Source organism: Stomoxys calcitrans, chromosome 3, assembly GCF_963082655.1.
Source record: "Stomoxys calcitrans chromosome 3, idStoCalc2.1, whole genome shotgun sequence".
Classification (NCBI taxonomy): domain Eukaryota; kingdom Metazoa; phylum Arthropoda; class Insecta; order Diptera; family Muscidae; genus Stomoxys; species Stomoxys calcitrans.
Genome location: NC_081554.1, coordinates 85014999 through 85038791, shown reverse-complemented (window position 1 = coordinate 85038791; position 23793 = coordinate 85014999). Strand labels below are relative to the sequence as shown.

General features: G+C 41.7%; 1 protein-coding gene across 1 annotated transcript in view; it reads left to right on the top strand.

Moving 5' to 3' along the window:
- Positions 1 to 23793, top strand: part of LOC106090476 (putative uncharacterized protein DDB_G0277255) — a 541420-nt gene that overhangs the window by 68248 nt on the left and 449379 nt on the right. Inside the window, exon 2 of the mRNA XM_059365826.1 lies at positions 21088 to 22684. Within this exon, the coding sequence (XP_059221809.1) occupies positions 21088 to 22684 (1597 nt within the window). The remainder of the gene's footprint in view (positions 1 to 21087; positions 22685 to 23793) is intronic.

Here is a 23793-nt window from a genome sequence, read left to right as displayed (position 1 = left end):
ATATAGCTGCCATATAAACCGATCTTGGGTCTTGAGTTCTTGAGCCTCTAGAGTGCGCAATTCTTATCCGATTGAAATGAAATTTAGCACGACGTGTTTTCTTATTATATCCAACAGCTGTGCCAAGTATGGTTCAAATCGGTCCATAACCTGATACAGCTGCCATATAATCCGATCTTGGGTCTTGACTTCTTGAGCCTCTAGAGGGCGCAATTCTTATCCGATTAGAATCGAATTTTGCACGACGTGTTTTGTTATGATACCCAACAACTGTGCCAAGTATGGTTTAAATCGGTTCATAACCTGATATAGCTGCCATATAAACCGATCTTGGGTCTTGACTTCTTGAGCCTCTAGAGGGCACAATTTTTATCCGATTTGAATGAATTTTTGCACGAAGTATTTCGTTATGATATCCAACAACTGTGCCAAGTATGGTTGAAATCGGTTCATAACCTGATATAGCTGTCATATAAACAGATCTGGGGATTTGACTTCTTGAGCTTCTAGAGGTCGCAATTATTATCCGATATGCCTGAAATTTTGTACGATGGATCCTCTCATGACCATCAACAAGCGTGTTTATTATGGTCTGAATCGGTCTATAGCCCGATACAGATCCCATATAAATCGTTCTCTCTATTTTACTTCGTGAGCCCCAATGGGCGCAATTCTTATTCGAATTGGCTGACATTTTACACAGGTCTCCAACATAAATATAATTTAATTGTGATTCAAACCGGACCATATCTACCTATATCTTTCTTATATCCTTTTTTTTTCTAAGAAGAGATGCCGGGAAAAGAACTCGACAAATGCGATCCATGGTGGAGGGTATATAAGATTCGGCCCGGCCGAACTTAGCACGCTTTTACTTGTTCGATATCAAAATTATTCTGATGAGGGAACACATCGCTGTGGCTTGACCTGTGCTACTCTTCTCTAATGTTCGTGGGCAAATTTGCTAAAATGGCTTATCCAGTCTCTAAAGACCCGGTCCATCTGATCCTTGTCTAAGGATTGCAATAGTAAGTTGGTCCCCATACAGCTTGTACATCTTAGCATCAAAGGATTCCTCAATCTAAATCACAACCTGGATAGTCTCCACCCTTTGATGTAGGCATGCTGCTTGTATTTGAACAATTAGCTCCATAGTTTTGTGAAGAAAGGTCTGAAGGTGCTTGGTGCTTACCCAGCTGCTTTGCTGGATAAGGAATATCAAAACGCCTTTAATCGGAAGATTGCGCCATATGGCACCCATACCCAAGTACTGACCGATTTGGGTCATTCAAGAACTTTTATATGAATCAAACAATAATCGATAGATTTCTTTATCCAGCTGAAAACATTTGGCTTTGATTTTTATAGAAAGCAAAATAAAAAGACTTTTAAAAACGTATGGTATATGTGATGGGCAGGTTACAGAGATGGCGATTTCGTAGCTAACCAAAACTTCATCATCAGTCCGATAAGCCCAAAAAAGATTGCATGCTTCCACCTACTCATTAATTTGTGAGCTGTGCAATGGTAGAAGCATGCCTTTTGAAACGAACATTAGATGATATTAGGGTACCTTCTTCCAATGCAGTAAGAAAAGTATACCACCAAACCTCGAACTCAAAAAGAACATCTACCATCAGCAACACAATATCCAAAAACCTGTAACCCCGCAATGTTTTATTGGCAAAGAGTAACCTTTCATAATGTGCATATTGTAGCATACACATTTATCGGAGTGCCGTCCGTTCATTCGTCGGTTTTTGCACTACTTTTTATTTTGGTTGTTTCATTTTATCGATGAATTTCTTTGTCTAGCTGAATCCAATTGGCTTCTATCTCGAATAGGGAAGGCTACGGAGATGACGATTTTGAAGCAGATCAAAACTTCATCATCAGTTTTTGGTTATTGTGTGTGTTGCTGATTCTAGATGCTCTTTTTGAGATATTGCCAGTTTGGGGGACAAAAATTTGTTTCAGTGTATAAAAAATTTGCCCGGCCAAACTCCATACTTGCAAATCAATTACTTAAAATGTTCTTTTGTTTTCAAACTTAACAAATGTAACTTTTTTATTTTGATTTCTACTGGGAAAATTGCGGATAAGGCTCGTTTTGGGAGTTGCACTATAGAAAGCTTACTTTTATTACTATTTTTTTTTTTTTACAAAAACCAATTGCTCATGTAAACCATTTCCATATTAAAATCAACTTCAAATAAATTTGACAAATTTGCTTGTTTCCCAGGACAATTGGAAAATGCTAGTGTTTGAAATTTTCATTGCCCCTTAGGTGATGTTTGTAGCCCATGGGTGATTTGTGCAATTTTCCTATCTAAAAAATATATTTGCTTTGTATCTTCTCATACTCACACATATACATACTCTGCATGTGTATGAATATACATACGTTCCTCGCCATCAAACACACCAGGACCATCAATGGCCAGGCTTGGAGCATCATCAATGGCAACGGCAATACCGCCATCATCATAATCACAACCACCAGCGCCACCGCCATAATCAGCACAAGCATCAGTGCCATTACTGTAATTGCTATCATGTGCATAAACACGTTATATTTTCATATGAGAAAAGAAAGGATTTTCTTTTTTTTTTTCCTCTCTCTCTCTGCTTTTTAGCAAGAATAAATGTGCCAAAGGTAAACAAACGCAAATGCACACATAAGCGCTGCTGTTGGCATTACATGTGACAGAGAGATCACGACTCAGTCATTCATACGTTAAGGGAAATTTATGTCCTTCATGGCTCAAGAGATTAAATGTTAATGTGACAAATTTGTTCATATGCACTCAAATTGTACTTGAACACATCAGTGCTCTAGTCTTGTGCTGCCTTCAATTTGCGAATGTTGACACACTGTATGTGGGGAGCACTCATTCGAATCAGAATGCTTTAACAAGGATCGTTATTTTTCTACATTTGCTGAAAAAACAATGTGGGTCATTCCATAGTAAATAGTCAAATTTCACATGCAATCCAAAATGTTAGGTTTTCACGTCGTATATAAGCCAATTTTCTTCTAAATCGTTCGTGTTATAGTCCATTAGCGATATTGTTTACTTTCGCTTATAAGCCACAGACACTACACACAATTTATGAAATATATACAAGACTGTTGCAATAATCGGAATCGCAAGAATTTCGCTAATTCAACTTTAAACTTTACTCCGGTAAATAAAAATCGCAAAAAAATTAACGGTTTCAAATCAGTCAGACTTGTCTCTGCTAATTGAGAATAAATGCATTGATTTCATTATAAATATGAAATACTAGCCGAAACGGGTCCGCTCCCGCTGCGCCTTTATTAACTCTCTAATATCTTTCTAGGCTGGGGACACTTCGCCCTGAATGCGGATATCGAATTCGTGCCATTGTAGCCTATGACGCTGAACACGTTCGAATCCTGCCGAGAACAGAAAGCACTCATTGATAAGTGAGAATTCGCCCCCTCTCGGTTCCTGGTGGTAATGTTCTTCCTTAGGGTAATGTTCTTATTAGGGTAGGCATGGCACCTCAGACATTTCGACTCAAATGTGCATATCAAATTCGTGCTGCACTTCCAAATTCCTTTAATTTGAGCCCCATATTGCCATGGCCGGTAAATATGAACCGGCACCGGCACTTAGCCTGAAATTAGATATCGAATTCGTTTTTTATTCAGAACGGAAATGAAGTTCAGTTTAAGGGGTGCTATAGGGCGTACCCTGAAACACTTGGCTCCAAAATTGGATATCAAATTCGTTTTCTACTTTTAAATACCTTTCATTTGAGTCTCATATTGTCATAATGGGCCAAATAACCCATTTGACGTATCTTTAGGAGGAAAAGCACCGCCTAGACTTGAACGCAAATTTTAATGTCATATTCGTTACCTACTCGCTAATACCTTTCATTTGAGTCCCATATAGTCATGGTCGGCTAATATGCCCATTTGGGGTATTTGGGGGTGGGCGACCTCCCATTACTTGGACCTAATGTTTTATGCAATATTTGTAATCTACTGCCTAATACTTTTCATTTGAGTCCCATTTTGACGTGAACTTCGAATATATCTGTTTGGAGGAGTTTTGGGGTTAGGGGAGAACCGCTGGGTACTTGGACCTAAATGTTAATACCATATTCGTTTTCTGGTTTCCAATACCTTTCATTTGATACCCTTATTGTGCCCATTGGCCCACTTTCGGAAATGGGTGGCGTTTTTGGGGAATGGGGGAGAGTCCGCCTCCCCCGATATCTGAAAATTATATAGGCTGTATTTTCTTCCAGACAAACGTTCACAATCTATGAAAATTTTAAGGAAATCTGCGCAGCCAAGTATCATATAGTCATAATGGTTCTAATGGCTTTTTTTAAGGGGTGGCCTATACTTCGATCTGATTTTGTATGCCCGATTCGTAATCTACTCCCGACTAACTTTCATTTGAGCCCTATATTGAAATGAACGTCCAATATGTCAGTTTGGGGAAGTTTTGGGATTGGGTCGGCCCAATGGGTATTTAGACTCAAATTTTAATACCATATTCGTATTCTACTCTCCAATAACTTTCATTTGATGTCTATATTGTCCCGATTGTTCCACTTTTCATTTTGGGTTGTGTTTTTGGCATAAGGGGGAGGGTCTGTCCCCCTTCCGATACCGAAAAATTATATAGCCTATGTTTCCTTCCGGACCAACCTAACATTTGTGGTAAAGGGGACGGTCCGCCCTCTTCCCGATATCAAAAAATTATATAGTCTATATTTCCTTCCAAACCAACCTACACAATCTGTGACAATTTTTAGGTAATCGGTTTAGCCGTTTCTGAGTCTATTAGGAACACACAAACAAACAAACAAACCTACAAACAAACACAAATTAATTTTTATATATAAGAGGATAAGGTGAGGTATTTCATCAACATTTAATTCTTAATTACTGTAATGAAGTGATTTGCCTGGTAGGGTTAACTTTGAAAACATTGTTATATGGCGTTAACCGTCATCTAGATGGTAGATTGTTCTAACAACCGCAGCCGCAGTGCGACACCTCTTTGGAGGGAAGTTTTTAAATGGCATAGGTAAGGTTAGGTTGAATGGGTTGCCAACCAAAGGTGAGTTCACTCGGGGGCCAGTTTGGCCCATTGTGGTACCCTAGAGAGAGAAAGGGCAGAGAAAGAAAGTATGAGACCTCGGACTAGAGGTTATACACGAGTAAAAGAAAAGACAGGATGAGTGCAGAATCCGAGCGGGTGGGTGAAGAACCGCCTGTCCCTACACAAGCACGGATCTACCTACGCCGGAGTCTGTGGCACCCCCCTTCGGAACCACCCTGTTCCCTCAACAAACCTCAGGAGACATACCAGAGGTAAGTTCGCAAGTTCACCCAGTTCACATAAGAAATGGCTCCCCAGAAAGGATAGCCCACATCTCTGCAGACTCGTACAGGTACACAACGAGTGCTCATCGAGGCAACTCCTACAGAAGTCATTATGCGGTATCCCTATGCGCGCCGCCATGCGGCCTGTGGCGCAGTGTCTGGTTATGACCCCTGGCAAGGTACTCATCGACCTCTTATCGAATGCCAGCAACACTCTCATCCTCCTATGGTCGATGACCGGCCAAAGCGCCTTTGCAGTCCGGCAGCCATCCACCGAGTCCCACCTCGCCACTGACGCCGCCCTGGCCATCCCCTCTACTATGTTCAGTAGCTCAACGAAGGGCACTAGGCAAGACCGATGACCGGTCCGCCCAACGTGGACGAACCCCTTCTGGCGCTCTCGTCCCCCTCTCATTTCCTGGAATCCCCTCATGCCCAGGAACCCATTTCAACGTCACATAGTGGGCCCGGAGCCTATCCAAGGATTCCAAACAATCCGCCACTCATCTCGAGCTTACCATCCTCGAACCCAAGGCCTTGAGCGCCGCCATACTGTCCACATAAATTCTGAGTTTCGAAGGCGGTAGGTCCCTTGCCAGAATTTCTCTTGCGGTTACTGCAATGGCACAGAGCTCTGCCTGAAAGACTGTACACTCATCCGGCAGTTTCAAAGACATACTGATATTGAGTGCATCAGAGTAGACCCCAATCCAGTCCCTGACTCCATCTTGAAGCCATCTGTGTAGATCGAGGTCTCATCCTCCTCAAGTACACCATTTGCCCTCCATTCATTCTTCTCAGGAAATCAAATCGCGAATGCCCTCACTCCAGTCGGCACTGGTGCCAGGTAGTCGGAGATCCTCCTCAGTTCACCCTCTGTGTCCATAACACCCAGAATCGAACTGTGGCCGCAACCATCCTCCTTCAGCATGCCGAGCTCTCTCAGCCTTATCGCGACCCTGGCGGCGCTGTTTCAAATATAGGCCCCAATAATCTGCATATCCAGCATCGCCTCCAGGCCTGCCTGCGGTCCGGATCTCAGTGCTCCTGTAATCCCGACGCAGGCCAGTTGCTGGAACTTTTCGAACTCCCTCGCAGGCGCCCTCTTTCCAACGGCATTCCACCATACCAATGCCCCATAGGCCAGTACCGTATAAGCGATAATCTTCGTGCCGACCCCACCGAGATCCATCAGGACGAGGCTCCATAGAGTCGGTGAGAACACCCCTCCTTGGGGCGTTCCTCTGGTCATCCTCCTCCTGACCACACTATCTCCCAGGTTCGCATTAATAACCCTGCCATAAAGCATATTATTTGTCCATTGAGGGATTAAGGGGTGAATCCCCTCGCGGTCCAGTGCGGCGACTATCGCCCCTATCTCCACATTATTGAACGCCCCCTTAATATCCAAGAAGGCCGCAAAGTGTTATCCTTCGGAGAGACGTCTCGACCTCTTGCACCAGCTCGTGAAGGACCGTCTCCACCGACCTGCCTTTGAGGTATGCATGTTGTGTCACACTGTAGTTTTCCGGCGTCAATCACTCTATCACCTTTAGGTCTATCAGTCCTTACAGTGTTTTCAGCAAAAACAATGACAGGCTAATAGGAATATAATCCTTTGTCATACTGTGGTTTATTCTTCCCGCCTTGGGGATAAAGACCACATTGACTTCCCTCCATGCTCTCGGTATGTTGAACCATGCCAGGCTCGCCCTAAAAATCTGCTCAAGCCATGGCAGGGTGACTCCAAGGAACTCCTGCAGCAGTGCTGGTCAGGTCCGGCCGACTTAAATAGCCGAAAAATGCGGACCACCCACACTATCTTCTCCTCGTCAAAAATGTCCCTGATGAGGTCGATGTCCTGACCGCCGAACTCTTCCTGGCCACCTGGGAAATGAACCTCTATCAAAAGTCCCACCGTTTCCTGCCTACTCTCAGTATAAGTCCCATTCTTTTTCCTCAGGGAGCTAGGCGTGATGGGATCCTTTGAGAGTACTTTGCGCAACCTAGATGCCTCACTAGTGCTTTCCAATTCCCCACAAAATTTCGCTCAGAAACTCCTCTTCGCCATTATCGTCTCCTTCTTGCACTTCCGTGTTCTCTTTCTTGGCCTTATAAAATGTCTTCTGCTCTCGCTCCTGACCACCTTCAGTTCCGGTGACCACCATGACCGGCTGGTTTTATGTGGCGGTACTCTTTCGGCACATGCCTTCAAAAACGCCTCGTTCAGGCTTCCGTGACAAGATCTACTGCGGTCTCCAGTTGCCTTGCGTCCTCCAGAGGCCCTCTTGAGGTCCCCAATTTCTGATGAAATTTGAATATGATGAGATTAAAATTTTTTACATGGCATAGTACCTCTGCAATAGTCGTTGCTAACAAACTTTAATCTATCAGCATGTTTTCCGATTAGACAGTGACCTGTCATGACGGACACAAAGACTGAGACGTCTGTTTCAGCCAATGGCAGCAAACAATGTCCAGAGGTATAAGCTGTAGCTTTAAATTCAGTGCATCAGTTGTTGTCGTCTTCAGTGCGGCTGTTATGCACAAACAAGCCATGCTGCTGAAAAGAACTACTTCTGTCTAGCACGGATTTATTCCTAGGCCACTTTCGGTAGCCCACTTTGCTGTTGCACATAGAGCTTCCTGAGGTATATCTCTTAGAGTGATAGGAAATTTTCCCCTAACTTTTACACCTTTTACATCCAGAGACAATAATGTGTTGTTAATGGCTATATTGAAAAGTAAAGGAGACAGTACACCTCCTCGAGGTGTTCCTCAGCTGACCCATCTTTTTATATCCACAGATCCCAGTTCTTCCGTAATGCATCTTTTAGTAAGTAAGTTCGTAATAAACTTTCTTGCGGTGGAGTTGATGCCTAGAAACTTCAACTCCTTCATGATTGACATCGGTTTTACATTATTGAATGCACCTTCAATGTCAAAAAATGCTACTACTGTATATTTCTTGACAGCGAGAGAACCCTCTATGTAGCCGCCTAGGTCGTGAAGGGCTGTTTCAGTCGACTTGCCCCAAGCGATCTCTAGGGATCTTTGCCTTAACATATGTTTCTGTCAACCTCTCAAGAGTCTTCAATATAAAGAAAGACAGACTAATAGGACGAAAATGTTCCGCCTTCATGTGGTAGAGTTTTCCTGATTTCGGAACGAAAATTTACTTCGTGTCCCTCCATCCATATATGACATTCTGATACAAGCAGAGTATATCTCCCTTAGCTAAGGAATCAGTCTATCAGACACAGCTTGTACTTTACTCGGTGATACATCATCAGGACCTAGCGACTTAAAGGAGTCGAAACTTATTATCGCCCAAAAAGATTTTCGGCTCAGACACAATTTCCCTTATAGCCTCCGACAAATGCATACCAGTGACAACCTCTTCTGGCGCCACGATGTCTGTTGGAGAATTTCCCGGAAAATGTGTTTCTACGAATAGTTCAAGTGTTTCCTCACTAGACATTTTCCATACATTCTCTGACTTCCGAATATACCCCATCGTAATAGGTCTCGTGGACAGAATCTTCCTTAGCCCAGAGACCTCAGATGTATCCTCCACGGAGCTGCAGAATTCTACCCAGGATTTGTTCTGAGCCTCTCTCAGCTCACCCTTATATTTTCATAGCTCAGAATTATAGATGTCCCAATCGTGTGGTGCTCTTGTGGCTTTTGCTCTGTTGAAGAGTTTTCTGCAGTCCTTCCTTAGACTTACCAGCTCTGGGTTCCACCATGGCAGTCTCTGTTTGCCCCTTGGCTTAGCACTAGAACATGCTGACACAAGCGAGTCATTCAGGGCCTTCGTGATCCGCTTGACCACTATGTCTACATCCTGCGCAGTTGCCACTTCCTTTACTGGTCCAGAAAGGATAGATGTGCAGAATTTGTGCCGAAATTTATCCCAATACGCCTTTCTTCTGTTTCTGCGATATTTTCTCTAAGGCTGAAACTAAAGTAAAAATGATCAGAGAAGCTGTGGTCATCCAAAACTTCCCAGCCACATATTCTTGAGCTTATATCGTCCGATACAAAAGTAATATCTATTACCTTCTGCCTGTTCCTGGTAATAAAGGTCGATTTATCCCCTTTATTACAAATCGCCAGATTGCAACTTCTAATTATTGGATAAGCAGCTCACCCCTTTCGTTGACATCCGAACTTCCCCATATTTGGTGATGTGCATTAGCATCGCTTCCTACAATGAGGCTTTTCTTCCATACAGAAGCGACTTAAGGTTTAATGGCGGCTTCTCTGAATCGTGTGCCATATATAGGAAAGCCAGCCAGTAATGAGACTTGTTTATTTCAAGGCTGGCTACTACTAAATCTTCAGTGCCTAACGACGGAAGAAGAAAAACATTTAGACTACTCTTTGCATCAATACAGGCTCTGTGTTTCCCATTTCCCGTACCCTTGAGAAGTTTAAATCCCGTAATTCTTAGTCCACGTACCATTCTTCCACACACCCATGGTTCCTGGATAAGAACCACATCAAATTCCCCAGCCATCAGGAGGGCCTTTAGTGGCGCTGAAGCGGCCTTTCAATGGTGGAGATTTATCTGTAGAAACCGGTACATAGTCAGGACTCAGAACTTCGACCACTGTTGTGTGAGCCTCGTCTTTTGATTCCATCCGGAGTCCATTCGCACAAGATTCGTTAGAACTTGCCATGATGAGCTTCCCTACGCATCCAGAGGCAGGTAAGAAAGCTGTGAAACCACTCTTCCTCAGGACACTGGACACTTGGGGTGTGGGCGATTTCTCCTTAGATGCTTCACTAACTGCTGTTGTCGAAGTAATTTTTGAGTTCCTTGCTTCCCCGCTGGCACAAACCTTGAGCCCTGTCCAACCTAATGACCCACCCACACAGGGCTTGTGGGGTTCAGTTTCGATGCCATTCCCTCCTGTCTCGATTGTGGCTGGGGGATTTTCAGTCTCCTGCAATCCACCAGACTTTAGCGATGTGATCAATAGTTCCCCAGTTCAGCAACAACTGCTGATTCGTCTCCTGATTCCCCAACCCCACCGCTTCTATAGACCTTCAGTTTCAACTTGTTGAATCCGTTGGATACAACCCCTTCGGACCTGTTGAGGTCTGCGAGACAGCAGAAGTTTATTACGAAAACTGCATATCTCCGTCTCATCCAATCTACCAACCTGGTCATATTGAGAAGGATATCCAGCGGCTATCCCATTATGTCATAAATATCTTCCCGGGCAGCCAGGCAGTCACTAAATCTTTGGTAACATATTTCCGAACTCATAAAACAGCACTCGACTGTCGCAGATCTCAATGAGATGATAGAACAGTTCATAATTCACCTATTGAGGGTACCGAGATAACCTAGGAAATTGTAGAGCAGACGAGCTTACGAGACTGGAAACTACCTTAGATATTCCAAGGGAACTGGAATCTGTGGGTATGCCTCTAGCGACAATTAAGCAAAGTCTTCAGGATTAGACGAAAGTAGCAGAATGTTACAAAGTGTGGGTTGTGAACACTTGAAGGCCTCCGTAGCGCAGAGGTTAGCATGTCCGCCTATGACGCTGAACGACTGGGTTCGAATCCTGGCGAGACCATCTGAAAAAAATTCAACGGTGGTTTTCCCCTTCTAATGCTGGCAACATTTGTGAGGTACTGTAAGGCCATGTAAAACTTCTCTTCAAAGAGTTGTCGTAGTGCGGCACGCCGTTCGGACTCGGCTATAAAAAGGAGGCCGCTTATCATTGAGCTTAAAACTTGAATCGGACTGCACTCATTGATATGTGAGAAGTTTGCCCCTGTTCCTTAGTGGAATGTTCATGGGCAATATTTGCATTATTATACCCACCACCGAAGGATGGGGTTTTATATATATTTTGTCATTCCGTTTGCAACACATCGAAATATACATTTTCGACCCTATAAAGAATATATATTCTTGATCAGCGTAAAAATCTAAGACGATCTAGACATGCCCATCCGTCTGTCTGTTGAAATCACGATACAGTCTTCAAAAATAGAGATATTGAGCTGAATCTTTGCACAGATTCTTTTTTTGTCCATAAGCAGGTTAAGTTCGAAGATGGGCTATATCTTGATATAGCCCCATATAGACCGATCTGTCGATTTAGGGTATTTGGCCAATAAAAACCACATTTATTATCCGATTTTGCTGAAATTTGGGACAATGAGTTGTGTTAAGCCCTTCGACATCCTTCGTCAATTTGGCTCAAATCGGTCCAGATTTGGATATAGCTGCCATATAGACCGATCCTCCGAGTTAGGGTCTTAGGCCCATAAAAGACACATTTGTTATCCGATTTTGCTGAAATTTGAGACAGTGAGTTGGGTTAGGATGGTCTGGATGGTTCAACGGTGAGGGCTAAAAGCCATGTTCCTTCTACTCTGTGCCTGTGATATCACAATGGACGAAAACATCTGATGACGGACTGCGACTTTAATCAATCCTAAGGTACCCTTATACCAGCATAATAAGGCACCCGTTTTAACATTTGCTTAAAATAAAGCTCACTTGCAAAATTTTTTTTAACAAGGAATCAGTCATTTATGGTATTCGAGGTTAGGTAAAGTCAAATCTAATTTTTTTGCTGCTGGTAACGAATTTAAGTGATAAAACCCTCAAAGACAATATCAATCATTCTTTAAATGTCCCTACACCAACTGCTGTCGCTGTAGGTAATCACAAAGTCTGCTTAAAGCTCTCCAGATTATATCTTCACTTAATTTTTTTCTTGTTTGTTCCTTTTATCCTAGTTCTTGATGTCGTTCGCTTTGTAAATGTCTTATTTTTACACAACGAACAAATCTGAGCCATTTTTGTGTGCAATTTTTGCTGTTTGCTGTTTTTTTTCCTGTTTTTTGCCTGTAATTTAAATCCTGTCGGATTCATTGGATTTAGCGTCATTTCTTTTTATGGGACATACCAGTGTTGGCGCACGTGTGGGCTGGATATGTGCGGGCTCAATGTCGAGCCTGTTACCTGTATGTGTGTGTGTGTGTGTGTGTGGCATTAGCCAAGTTTGCTTATTTGCTTATCACTCTTGTAGCGTCAGAGTCAGAGGTTAGCTTGTTGTAATTTTGGCAGACATAAGGCAAAAATTCATTTTTTCAATGGTGCTAAAGGATTATTCCAAGTGTAATTTCCGCTTGTGACGGCTTTGTGTGTTGTAAGCACATTTAATATGTTTCATGGTCACTGAAAAACACATCGCTGTGCAAATTCTAAAAAGGGCGGAACTGGCTGCTGCTTAAGCAAAGTTTCATATTCATTCTGAAATGAGTGGCATCTTAATGGGATTTTAATTTCGTATAAACAAACCCAGGTTGGGTCTGTGGCGGGGTGGCTGAATTATCCGAATTGTGATAAGATTTACATATCCTTCAGCTGCCAGATGACTATTCTTGATTTTAAGCTGCTCCTGCCATGTTCATGACAGTATTTCGTCTTTAAATTTTGCCTATCGCCGCCGCTGCCGACTCCACTTGAATCCCTTGAAATGGTTTTTTTTTCCCTGGCATCTGTAGTCAGTTTATCCGGTATTGTAGTCACATCACAAAAGGAAGCACAAAAGCGAAATTCTCAGAAGGATGAAAATGGTAACTGAAGTAGAATTGATTAAAATGTCCCAATTTATGTTGCCGAACACGAAAATTTGCCTTGCCTTGCACGCTCCAGAAAATTCAGTGATCCCTTGCCATTCGCAGGACTATACATGGCAAGGAAGCAAGGGTTCGGCTTAATTCAACCATGGCTACCTAATTGAGTTTGTTAAATTCGTTACAACTGATTATTGTTATACCATTTTGGCAGTTGTTGTTCTCAATTCGGTGTGAGCAGACAGACCATATGTGAAGATGCATATAAATCCGAAAATGGAGTCTTTTTATATCCGGACTACACATATAAATGGAACTGTGATGTAAATTGAATTGGCTATTCATTCATTCTTCTTCTTCCGGCCCAAATAGTTGAAACGAGCTAGAGCATCCATTGAACTGGACTGGAGTTGTATGTATGTACAACTCCACACAATAATCCATAGATGGTGTCTTTATTACCAAATGGATCAGTGATGTTAATTTAATTTGTTGCTGTTCTAAGCATTAACTGAACAAATTTTTTCACTCAACTTCGTGGGGTCCAATTGTGAAGAATGATTAGGGAAACCTTTTTCTCAACTCCGTTAAAAGCAATACCATGTACAGGCTTAAGATATTAATTAAAGTCCTGTGACAAACTGTTAAAGGCACGCCGAAGCCTTACAATTTGCAAATTTGCCCAAGAACATTCCATTAAGGAATAGGGACAAACTTCTCACATATCGATGAAAGCCGTCCGATTCAAGGATAAAGGATCTCCTTTTTACAGCCCTGTTTAAACGTAATGCCACAGAGCTACACCTCTTTGGCGAGAAACGTTTACATGGCGTAGTACCTCACAAATGTCGCCACTGAAAATTGGGTTAATAAGGTAAATTTTTTTTACAGAATCCATGGTGGAGGGTAACTAAGATTTGGCCCTGCCGAACATAGCGCACTTTTAGTTGTTAAAACTTAAATGTTGTGCTAGTTATGTAAAGTGGCAGGGCGATGCCACGCCCACTAGGGCATTGGAGACTATTCTTTACATTCGCCTGATTAACATGCAGATTAAGTGTAAGGCAGCCACTACGGCTATGAGACTTTAAGCGATAGGAGAATAGATAGAGGATAGGTGCAGGTAAGCACGGCAAGATCACGAACAGTCTGGGAGTGTAAGAAGGAGATTAACACCTTCTCATAGGATGACACAATCGGCGTCGTTTAGGTGGCGGGTCATAGCTGAGTAAGAGGGAATGAAAGAGCAGACGTTTTGGCAGTGAAGGCCAGAGGACTGCCATCAAACTTTAGTAACCCGAAGCCTTTCGGGTCGACCTAGTCCGAATTAAGGGCGTGATCGACGAAGAAAGAAAGTGTGCATTTCTTTGCAACGCTAAGAAGGAGAAGAGCTAGACCCATTGATAAGTATACCGATCGACTCAGAATCACTATCTGATTCGATTTAACCATGTCCGTCTGCGAGTCCATATATTCTTGTAATCAAATTGCAGGTCGTATTTGTTGTCCAATCATCTCGAAATTTTACACATATCACTTTTTTAGCCCACGGACGAACGCTATTGATTTTCACCAAAATCGGTTCAGATTTAGATATAGCTCCCATATATATGTGTCGCCCGATTTGCACTTAAATGGCCGCAGTAGCTGAAATTTTCAACCGATCTGCACAAAATTTGCCACGAATTGTTTTGCTACTGATCTTAACATATCTGCTAGATTTCATCAAAATCGGTTCAGATTTGGATGTAGCTTCAATATATATGTATCGCCCGATATAAACTTATAAGGCTGTAATAAACACAATTTGTAACCGATCTGCACAAAATTTGGCACGGATTGTTTTGTTACTGGTCTTAACATATGTGCGAGATTTCACCAAAATCGGATCAGATTTGGATATAGCACCCATACATATATATCGCCGGATTTGCCCTTATATGGCCGTAGTAACAACAATTTTCAAACGATCTATTTAATAGTCGGTTCAGATTTAGATATATCTCTCATATACATATATATTTATATATTGCCGAATTTATATTTGTATACCCTCCAACATAGGATGGGGGTATACTAATTTCGTCATTCTGTTTGTAACTCCTGGAAATATTCGTCTAAGACTCCATAAAGTATATATATTCTTGATCGTCATGACATTTTAAGTCGAACTAGTCATGCCCGTCCGTTTGTCCGTCCGTCCATACGTCTGTCTGTCGAAAACACGTTAACTTCCGAGGGAGTAAAGCTAGCCGCTTGAAATTGTACACAAACACTTCTTATTAGTGTAGGTCGGTTGGGATTGTAAATGGGCTATATGGGTCCACGTTTTGATATAGCTGCCATATAAACCGATCTGGGATCTTGACTTCTCGAGCCGCTAGAGGGCACAATTCTTATCCGGTTTGGCTGAAATTTTGCAAGTATATTATTATAAGTTCAAACAACTGTACTAATTATGGTTGAAATCGGTTCATAACCTTATATAGCTGTCGTATAAACCTATCTGGCGTCTTGACGTCTTGAGCGTCTAGAGTGCGCAATAACTATCCGATTTGGCTGAAATTTTGCACGACGTGTTTTGTTATGACATCCAATAACTGTGCTAAGAATAGCTCAAATCGGTCCATAACCTGATATAGCTGCCATATAAACCGATGTGGGGTCTTGACTTCTTGAACCACTAGAGGACGCAATTATTATCCGATTTAGCTGAAATTTTGAATTAGGTGTTTTGTTATAACTCTCAACTACTGTGCCAAGAATAGTTGAAATCGATAAATAACCTGATATAGCCGGCAGCCTTGAGCCACTAAAGGGCGCAAGTATTACCCGATTTGCCTTAAATTTTGTACAACGGTTTCTCTCGTGACCTTTAACCTACGTGTCGTATATGGCATGAATCGGTTTATAGTCTAATACAGCTCCTATTTTACTTCTTCAGCCTCTAAAGTGCTCAATTTTTACAAGATTTGTCTAAAATGTTACACAATGGCTTCTACTATGGTCTCCCATATTCAGTTCAATTATGGTCCGAATTGAACCATTACTTGATATTGTTCCAATAAAATAGCAATTGTTTTCTTTTATCCTTTGTTTGTCTAAAAAGAGATACCGTGGCAAGAGCTGGACAAATGCGATCCATGGTGGAGGGTATATAAGATTCGGCCCGGGCGAACTTTGCACGCTTTCACTGGTTACCAATGAATTTGGTTGTGTTTTACCCTTACATAGCCTTCCTCAATATGGTTGGGATCGGACTGTATTTAGACATAGCTGCTTTGCATTTAAAAATAATGAATTTTTCACCGTATTATGACGAGAGGTGGTTAATACATATGTTTATCCAAGGTAGTGGGTATCCAAATTATGGGCGAACTTAATACGTTTTTATATCACAACTTTAAAGCGGCAATAAATTAATTTAAATTTTTTAACTGTGAACCTATTGGTTATACATGCTTTTTTATATACAAGTGACCACATTCGAAATCAACACCGGAAACTTCAACCCATCATCGTGATGTTGTGATTTGTGGAAAGAGTTTTCCGTTTTGTGTGCTGATAGTCCAATGCTATATACTACTAGCGATATGAGTGAAAAATAATAATATTTCTTTTTTTCTGTGGCTGTGGCATTCGAAAAACCCAAGTGTTTGAAATACGAATTTGTTTCATTTCATTTCACATTTTGCACGCTCAATGCTATCGAATTGTCCTTCCTCAACTCGAGAAAGAGGCACTACAGCCAATGCATACGCACAGTCATCTCGTTTCCCCTTCCGTTCGTGATGGATAGCTAATATCATAAAAGCTTTCAATTTACAGATACAATATTTTTGACTTTATTTTCATTTCAATTTCTTTGGCTCTCTATATTTCAAGGGGGAAAGCCAGGGGGAAATACTGAGAAACGCAAAGAAAAACAGATACCAGAACGAAATGATGAAACGATGCGAATGAAAGTGAATGATTTTCTGTTTGCCATAGCTTTGATTGACTTATCGGAATGAAATGTTTTAAGCATCACTTGATAACAATTGTAAAAAATTCACAAAAGGACCCACCCTACTACGCCAGCATTGTTTTCCATTTTTCCCACGCACCCCAAACCCCATGCAGCAAACACTTTTGATTAAGGTTTCCGACGAAGAAAAAAAAAAAAACAACGAAATGATTGATAGGAAAAGCTGCTGTAGCTGCCGCTGCTTCTGTTTTGTGTGGTGGAAATGATTTTTAGTTTTCTGTTTAAGACTCAAAGAACACAAAAATATGGAAAATTCCTAGAATTCATTAAATGTTAACAATCAAAAAGCCATTAACAAATGATAGCATTGGATAACAAAACTTTTTTCCCGCGCTGATTCAGTTTTAAATTTTTAAGCCTGCCCTTGATACAGTTTCGAACATCATCTAACAATGTCCGTACACATCTAAACATAGTAAAGCGATTTAGTCAGCATAAAAATTCTAAGATGTGCGGCTGCTTGACGGTTTCTGTGGTAAAAACTCTAAACTGTTCAAAAAAGGACACAAAGGTGACGATGTTTAAAGACGACGTTTATGTGACATTATATCTAGCGACATTTTTTGTTGTGGTGATTTTGATTGTACAAAAAAGTGTAGCATTTTTTTGACATGTCGCACTGAAATTGAAATTTTATGTTCTTTTGTCTAAAACAAGTAAAAAGGCATTAAGTTCAGCCAGGCCGAACTTTGGATACTCACCACCTCGGGTATATATGTAAACACCATTTTGTTACAATCCGGTGAAAATTGGATAACTTAAGCACCCAAATTTGGCAGATATATCCAATTTTAAACCGATCTGAACCATTCTAAGGTCGGATATCGTGAGACTCAGAAAAACTCACTGTTTCAAATTTCAGCGAAATCAGGTAATAAGTAAAGCTTTTATGGGCTTCAGTCCCCTTATCGGCAGATCGGTCTATATGACAGATATATCTAAATATAGTCCGATTTGAACCATATTAAGGTCGGATATCGTGAGGCTCAGAAAAACTCACTGTTTCAAATTTCAGCGAAATCGGTTCAGAAATAAAGCTTTTATGGCCTTCAAACCCTTTATCTAAATATGGTCCAATCTGTACTGCATTTGGACCGGATGCTAAGATGCTTTAAACTGCTTACTATTCCAAATTTCAGTGAAATCGGGCAATAAATAAAGCTTTTATGGTCTTCAGATCCTTTATCGGGAGATCGGTCTATGTGGCAGTTATATCTAAATATGGACCGATCCAATCCATACTTTTGTCAGATGTCGGGAGGCTTAAAACAACCCTCTGTTGCAAATTTCATCGGGTAATAAATAAAGCTTTTATAGTCTTCAGACCCTTTATCGGGAGATCGGTCTATATGGTAGCTATATCCAAATATAGTGAGATCATAACCATATTCACGACAAATGTCGGGAGGCTTAAAATAACCCACTTTTTTAAATTTCAGCGAAATCGGGCAATAAATAAAGCGTTTATGGCCTTCAGATCCATAATCCGGAGATCGGTCTATGAGGCAGCTATATCAGGTTATGAACCGATTTGAACTTTATTTGGCACAGTTGTTGAAAGTCATAATAAAATATTTCATGCAAAATTTCATTCCAATCGGATAAAAATTGCGCCCTCTAGAGGCTCAAGAAGTCAAGACCCAACATCGGATTATATGGCAGCTATATCAGGTTATAGACCGATTTGAACCATACTTGGCCCAGTTGTTGGAAGTCATAGCGAAACACGTCGTGCAAAATTTCATTCCAATCGGTTATGAATTGCGCCCTCTAGAGGCTCAAGAAGTCAAGACCCAAGATCTGTTTATATGGCAGCTATATCAAAACATGGACCGATATGTCCCATTTACTATCTCAACTGACCTACACTAATAAGAAGTATTTGTGCAAAATTTCAAGTGGCAAGCTTTACTCCTTCAAAAGTTAGCGTGCTTTCGACAAACAGATAGACGGACGGACGGACGTGGCTAGATCGACATAAAATGTCGCGACGATCAAAACTATATATACTTTATGGGGTCTTAGGCGAATATTTCGAGTAGTTACGAACAGAATGACGAAATTAGTATACCCTCCATCCTATGGTGGAGGGTATAAAAAATATTACGCCATCTGGATGCTCAAGAAATCAAGACCCAAGATCGGTTTATATGGCAGCTATATCAAAACGTGGACCAATTTGGCCCATTTACAATCCCTAGCGACCTACACTAATCGGAAGTATTTGTGCAAAGTTTCAAAAGTCTAGCTTTACTCCTTCGAAAGTTGGCGTGCTTTCTAGATCGACTTAATATGTCATGACGATCAAGAATATATATACTTTATAGGGTCTTAGACGCATATTTCGAGGTATTACAAATGGAATGACGAAATTAGTATACCCCCCATCCTACGGTGTCTGCCATCAGACTCACTTAGACGTTTTCGTTCATGGTTCCTACTGTTGGACCATCCAAAACGCTTTAAAAAGCCCAATAACTTGCGAATATTCACATCCGCAAAATCAGACAGGTTCTCAAAGAAATGAGAACCTAAAGTGGAACTACTTCTGACTGCTAGTGCGGGACACAAACACAGAAGTTTTTCTATAGTCTCTTCTTTTTCGATATCCTCACAGCTTCTGCAAAAGTGGTTGCTGGTAACCTTCAGTCTGTCAGTATGTTTTCCGATTAGACAATTAGACAGTCTGTCATGATGGACACAATGATTGAAACATCTGTTCTAGCCAATGACAGCAAAGCAGCAGTGTGACAGACTGTCGTTACTGTCATGACGGACACAATGACTGAGACGTCTGTTCTAGCCAACGACAACAAAGCGGTAGACCTCTTCAAGTCTAGATTAGGCCACATAGTTTTAAAATGTTCACAGCCCCCTCTCTGTTACCATCTATCATTCGTTGTCCTTAGGGCGTGGTCCTGAAAACTTAGCTTACATGTCGCTAGAGGCATACCCACAGATTCCAGTATCCCTGGAATGTGAAGGGTAATTCCTAGTCTCGCAACCTCATCCGCTTTACAGTTCCCTGGGCTATCTCTGTGGCCCGGCACCCAGAACTGGTGAATTTTGAACTATTCAGCCATCTCGTTGAGAGATCTGCGACAGTCGAGGACGGTTTTTGTATTCAGAAATACGTTTTCCGGAGATTTAATGACTGTCTGAGATGATATTTATGCCAATCGTCGTTATGACATTATATCTTAGCTATTCCACCACTTCCTTAATCGCAAGAATCTGTGCTTGATACACACATCAGTGGTCAGGTACCTTTTCGATATGACCAGTTCAAGATCTTTAGAGTACACCCCAAAGCCCATCTGGTCGTTTAGTTTGGAACTATCCGTATAGAAGTCTATGTAACTTCTAAATATTACCGGGGATATCGTAGTTCCAATCGGTTCTATCAGGAATAGTGGTACAGTACTTTTTATGAAAAAGCGACTTAGGTAGGGTGTAATCCACACTACCTGGAACATCGGATATTGTATCAAGGATAACACAGTATCCGTAGCCGCCACATGCAAAATTGCAAATTTTGCCCATGAACATTCCACTAAGGAACAGGGGCAAACTTCTCACATACCAATGAGTGCAGTCCGATTTAAGTTGAAGCTCAATGATAAGGGGCCCTCTTTTTATAGCCGAGTCCGAGCGGCGTGCCGTAGTGCGACACCTCTTTGGAGAGAAGTTGTACATGGCATAGTACCTCACAAATGTTGCCAGCATTAGGAGGGGAAAAATACCACTAAAATTTTTTTCTGATGGTTAAAAAAAAATCTTTTATTTAAACCAATTTTAAGTCTACATTAAGTTTGGTGAACACCATTGAAAGTCTTTAAAGAGAAGTCATCTATACAGAAAATTGCTTTGAAATACATCTTATAGAAAATAAATTTGAATATTTTTGTCCATGGCGAAAATGTCTTGACTAATACTTCCTGTTGTTGCCAAAAATGTTCAAAGCTATAGTAATTAGCAACACAGTTGGCTTAAAGTGTGCAATTTTAATTATCTCAAAGTATTTAAACAGCCCCTAATAATCTGTCCCTCTTTCTGTATCAATTCATTGCAGAGCGATGTCTTTAGTTCTTCAGACACTGAAACCATACCTCCAGTACCCCCACCGCCGGCTATGAAACGTAATGGCAGCATACGCAGCTTGCGTCTGTTGCAACATCTGCAGCAACAGCAACAGCAAAACCAACACCAGACGCCGAATCCAAGATCAACAATTCATTGCAATGGCAAACCGCAGACTATGGTTCAGGGCAATGGCATCCACCATAACAACAACACTGCCAATGGTGGCAACAACCACAACAATAACAACAATGCTGGCGGCAGCCATAGTAATGCGTCCATAGCTACTCTATGCAGCGGTGATTTATTGAATGATTGTGCCAAAAGTGTTCACGATGTACGGACTGTGATTGACGATTGCACCACTTCCATATTGAAATGTGCCAATGCCGTGAGTTCGGACATCATGTCGACGACCAGTACAACGACCAACGGCAGCTACAAGCCTCAACTGGCCACCCTGACTACGGCCCATGGCAAGCCCGATGTATGCCATGTTACCAAAACATCGACATCCGCTTCCGCTGCAGCGGCTGTCGTTAATAGCTCCCTGTATGGTAAATATCCCCCGCCCTATGCTGTGCACGATGACATTACTGTGCCACGAAGCCAAAAGTCTGACCCGTCTTTGTGTTTCCTGCACAAGGGCTCATCGGGAGCCATAAATGTGGGACCCCCACCAGCGATGGCTGGCTATAATGGCACAGATTTGCATCTTTCGCAACGTGATTTACAGCAAAAGCTGCAGCAGTACAAGAATAGCAGCCGTTTGAGCCTTAGCAAATACAACACCATTGGACCGAGCAGTGATTACGCCCGCCAATTGGCCATGTATTCGTCGCAACAGCAGCCGTATAATTATCACCACCAGCAGCAGCAGCAACAACAACAGACACACTTCTCCACCATGCGTCCCTTGGGGGCTGGTGAGCGATGTCGTTGCTTCTCCAAATCATGGTCGAATTTCTCGAGTGATTTCTTGCAATCATCACTCTGTGCCAACCACGACAATCACACGATGCCACATCAGCTACAACAGATCTTCCACAACGCCAAAGCGCCCGCCTCGGCCAAAGGTAGGAACGAAGTGACACAGCAACCATCTTTGTTGCGGTCCAACCCCTCCTACACTAGTCGTAGTTTCAATAATCTCATAGATATTGTGGACAATTATAACTATGATCCCATGGGCATGACGACAAAGTCATCATCCCTGCATCATCATCAATTGCATGCGACCAATTCACAGGTGTGCAATGGCAACGCCACCCTCATATCGAACAGTAGTGGCCTTAAAGATAACAAACTTTTGCACGGTCATCAGCATCTTCATCAGCACTACCCCACCACCAACCAGCACAAAGACTTTCATTGTGACGATCATCATGTGGTGGCGGATGGCCACCAGCATCACCATCATCACACATTAGTGGGCAGCGGCAGTGGCCACCAGCTCAAATCATCGTCAGAGAAATTCAACAGCAGCAATCATCATCCGCCACATCATTCCAGTTTGACTAGCATTATGCCATGGAAGCATAGACAAAGTCCTAGCCGTGGCTCTTCCAGTTCGGGTACCAATTCATTTCGTAAGTACAAGTATAAACATTGCATTGAGGAGAATGGGGGGAATGGGAGGCTTTTCAAAGTTTTTCTTTGGGCATGTTATTTTGATGGTGTTATTGCAGTCGTTTGCCTATAAAAATCGCATATTGTTTCTAAAATTGAATATTAGGGCGGGTCGATATGTATGGATGAAAAAAAATCAAGAATCGTATAGCAAAATCGAAATCTACATATATTTCTAAGAAAATTCTCCGAAGAAACCATGGATCTAAAATCAAACCCTAAACGGCGACTTGGAAAAAGTTATTATTTCTAGCATTTTATTTTTTGCAAGTTATTTGTTCAAAATTTCAAGCGTCTGGCTTTGCTGCTTCGAAATTTAGCGAGCTTTCCACAGATGGACAGACGGCCGAACATGGCTAGATCGACTTAAAATGTCATGACGATCAAGAATATATATTCTTTATGAAGTCTTAAAGAAATATTTCGAGGTTTTACAGACGGAGAGATGAAATAAGTATACCCTCATAATATGGTGGAGGTTATAAATACGGCCCTATTGGATATACTTTAATAACTTTACACGAATTTGTGAATACAACTCAGCATAGTAAGCGACTGCAAAATAAGATGGGAAGTACACCAAGTTCGTCAAGTTGTTTGCATGGCCTGGAACTATTGCTCATGCGGACAAATTAAAAATGTTATGGTTATATGATTGTGGTAGGTTCCCAAGATAGGAGTAAGCCCGGTAACACCGGTCTCTCGATTATCCTTGTTTGGTTCCTAGAAGCTTTACTTTTTGCTGGTTTGGCAGAAGTTTGGTATATAGAATTGTGGTAGGTTCCCAAGATTCAGCCCAGCCGAAATTAGCACGATTTTACTTGTTTTTATATTTTCTTATTAGAAGGGGGTTTTTAAAAGGTTTGTAAACAAGTAAAAAAGCGTTAAGTTCGGCCGGGCCGAACTTTGGATACCCACCACCTCGGGTATATATGTAAACCACCTTTCATCAAAATTCGGTGAAAATTTCATACCTTATGTCCCATATCAGTTATACCAAAATGGGTTCCGATTTGGACCAAATACTAATAAGTGCACTAGCTATATCTTAAAATAATCCGATCTGAAC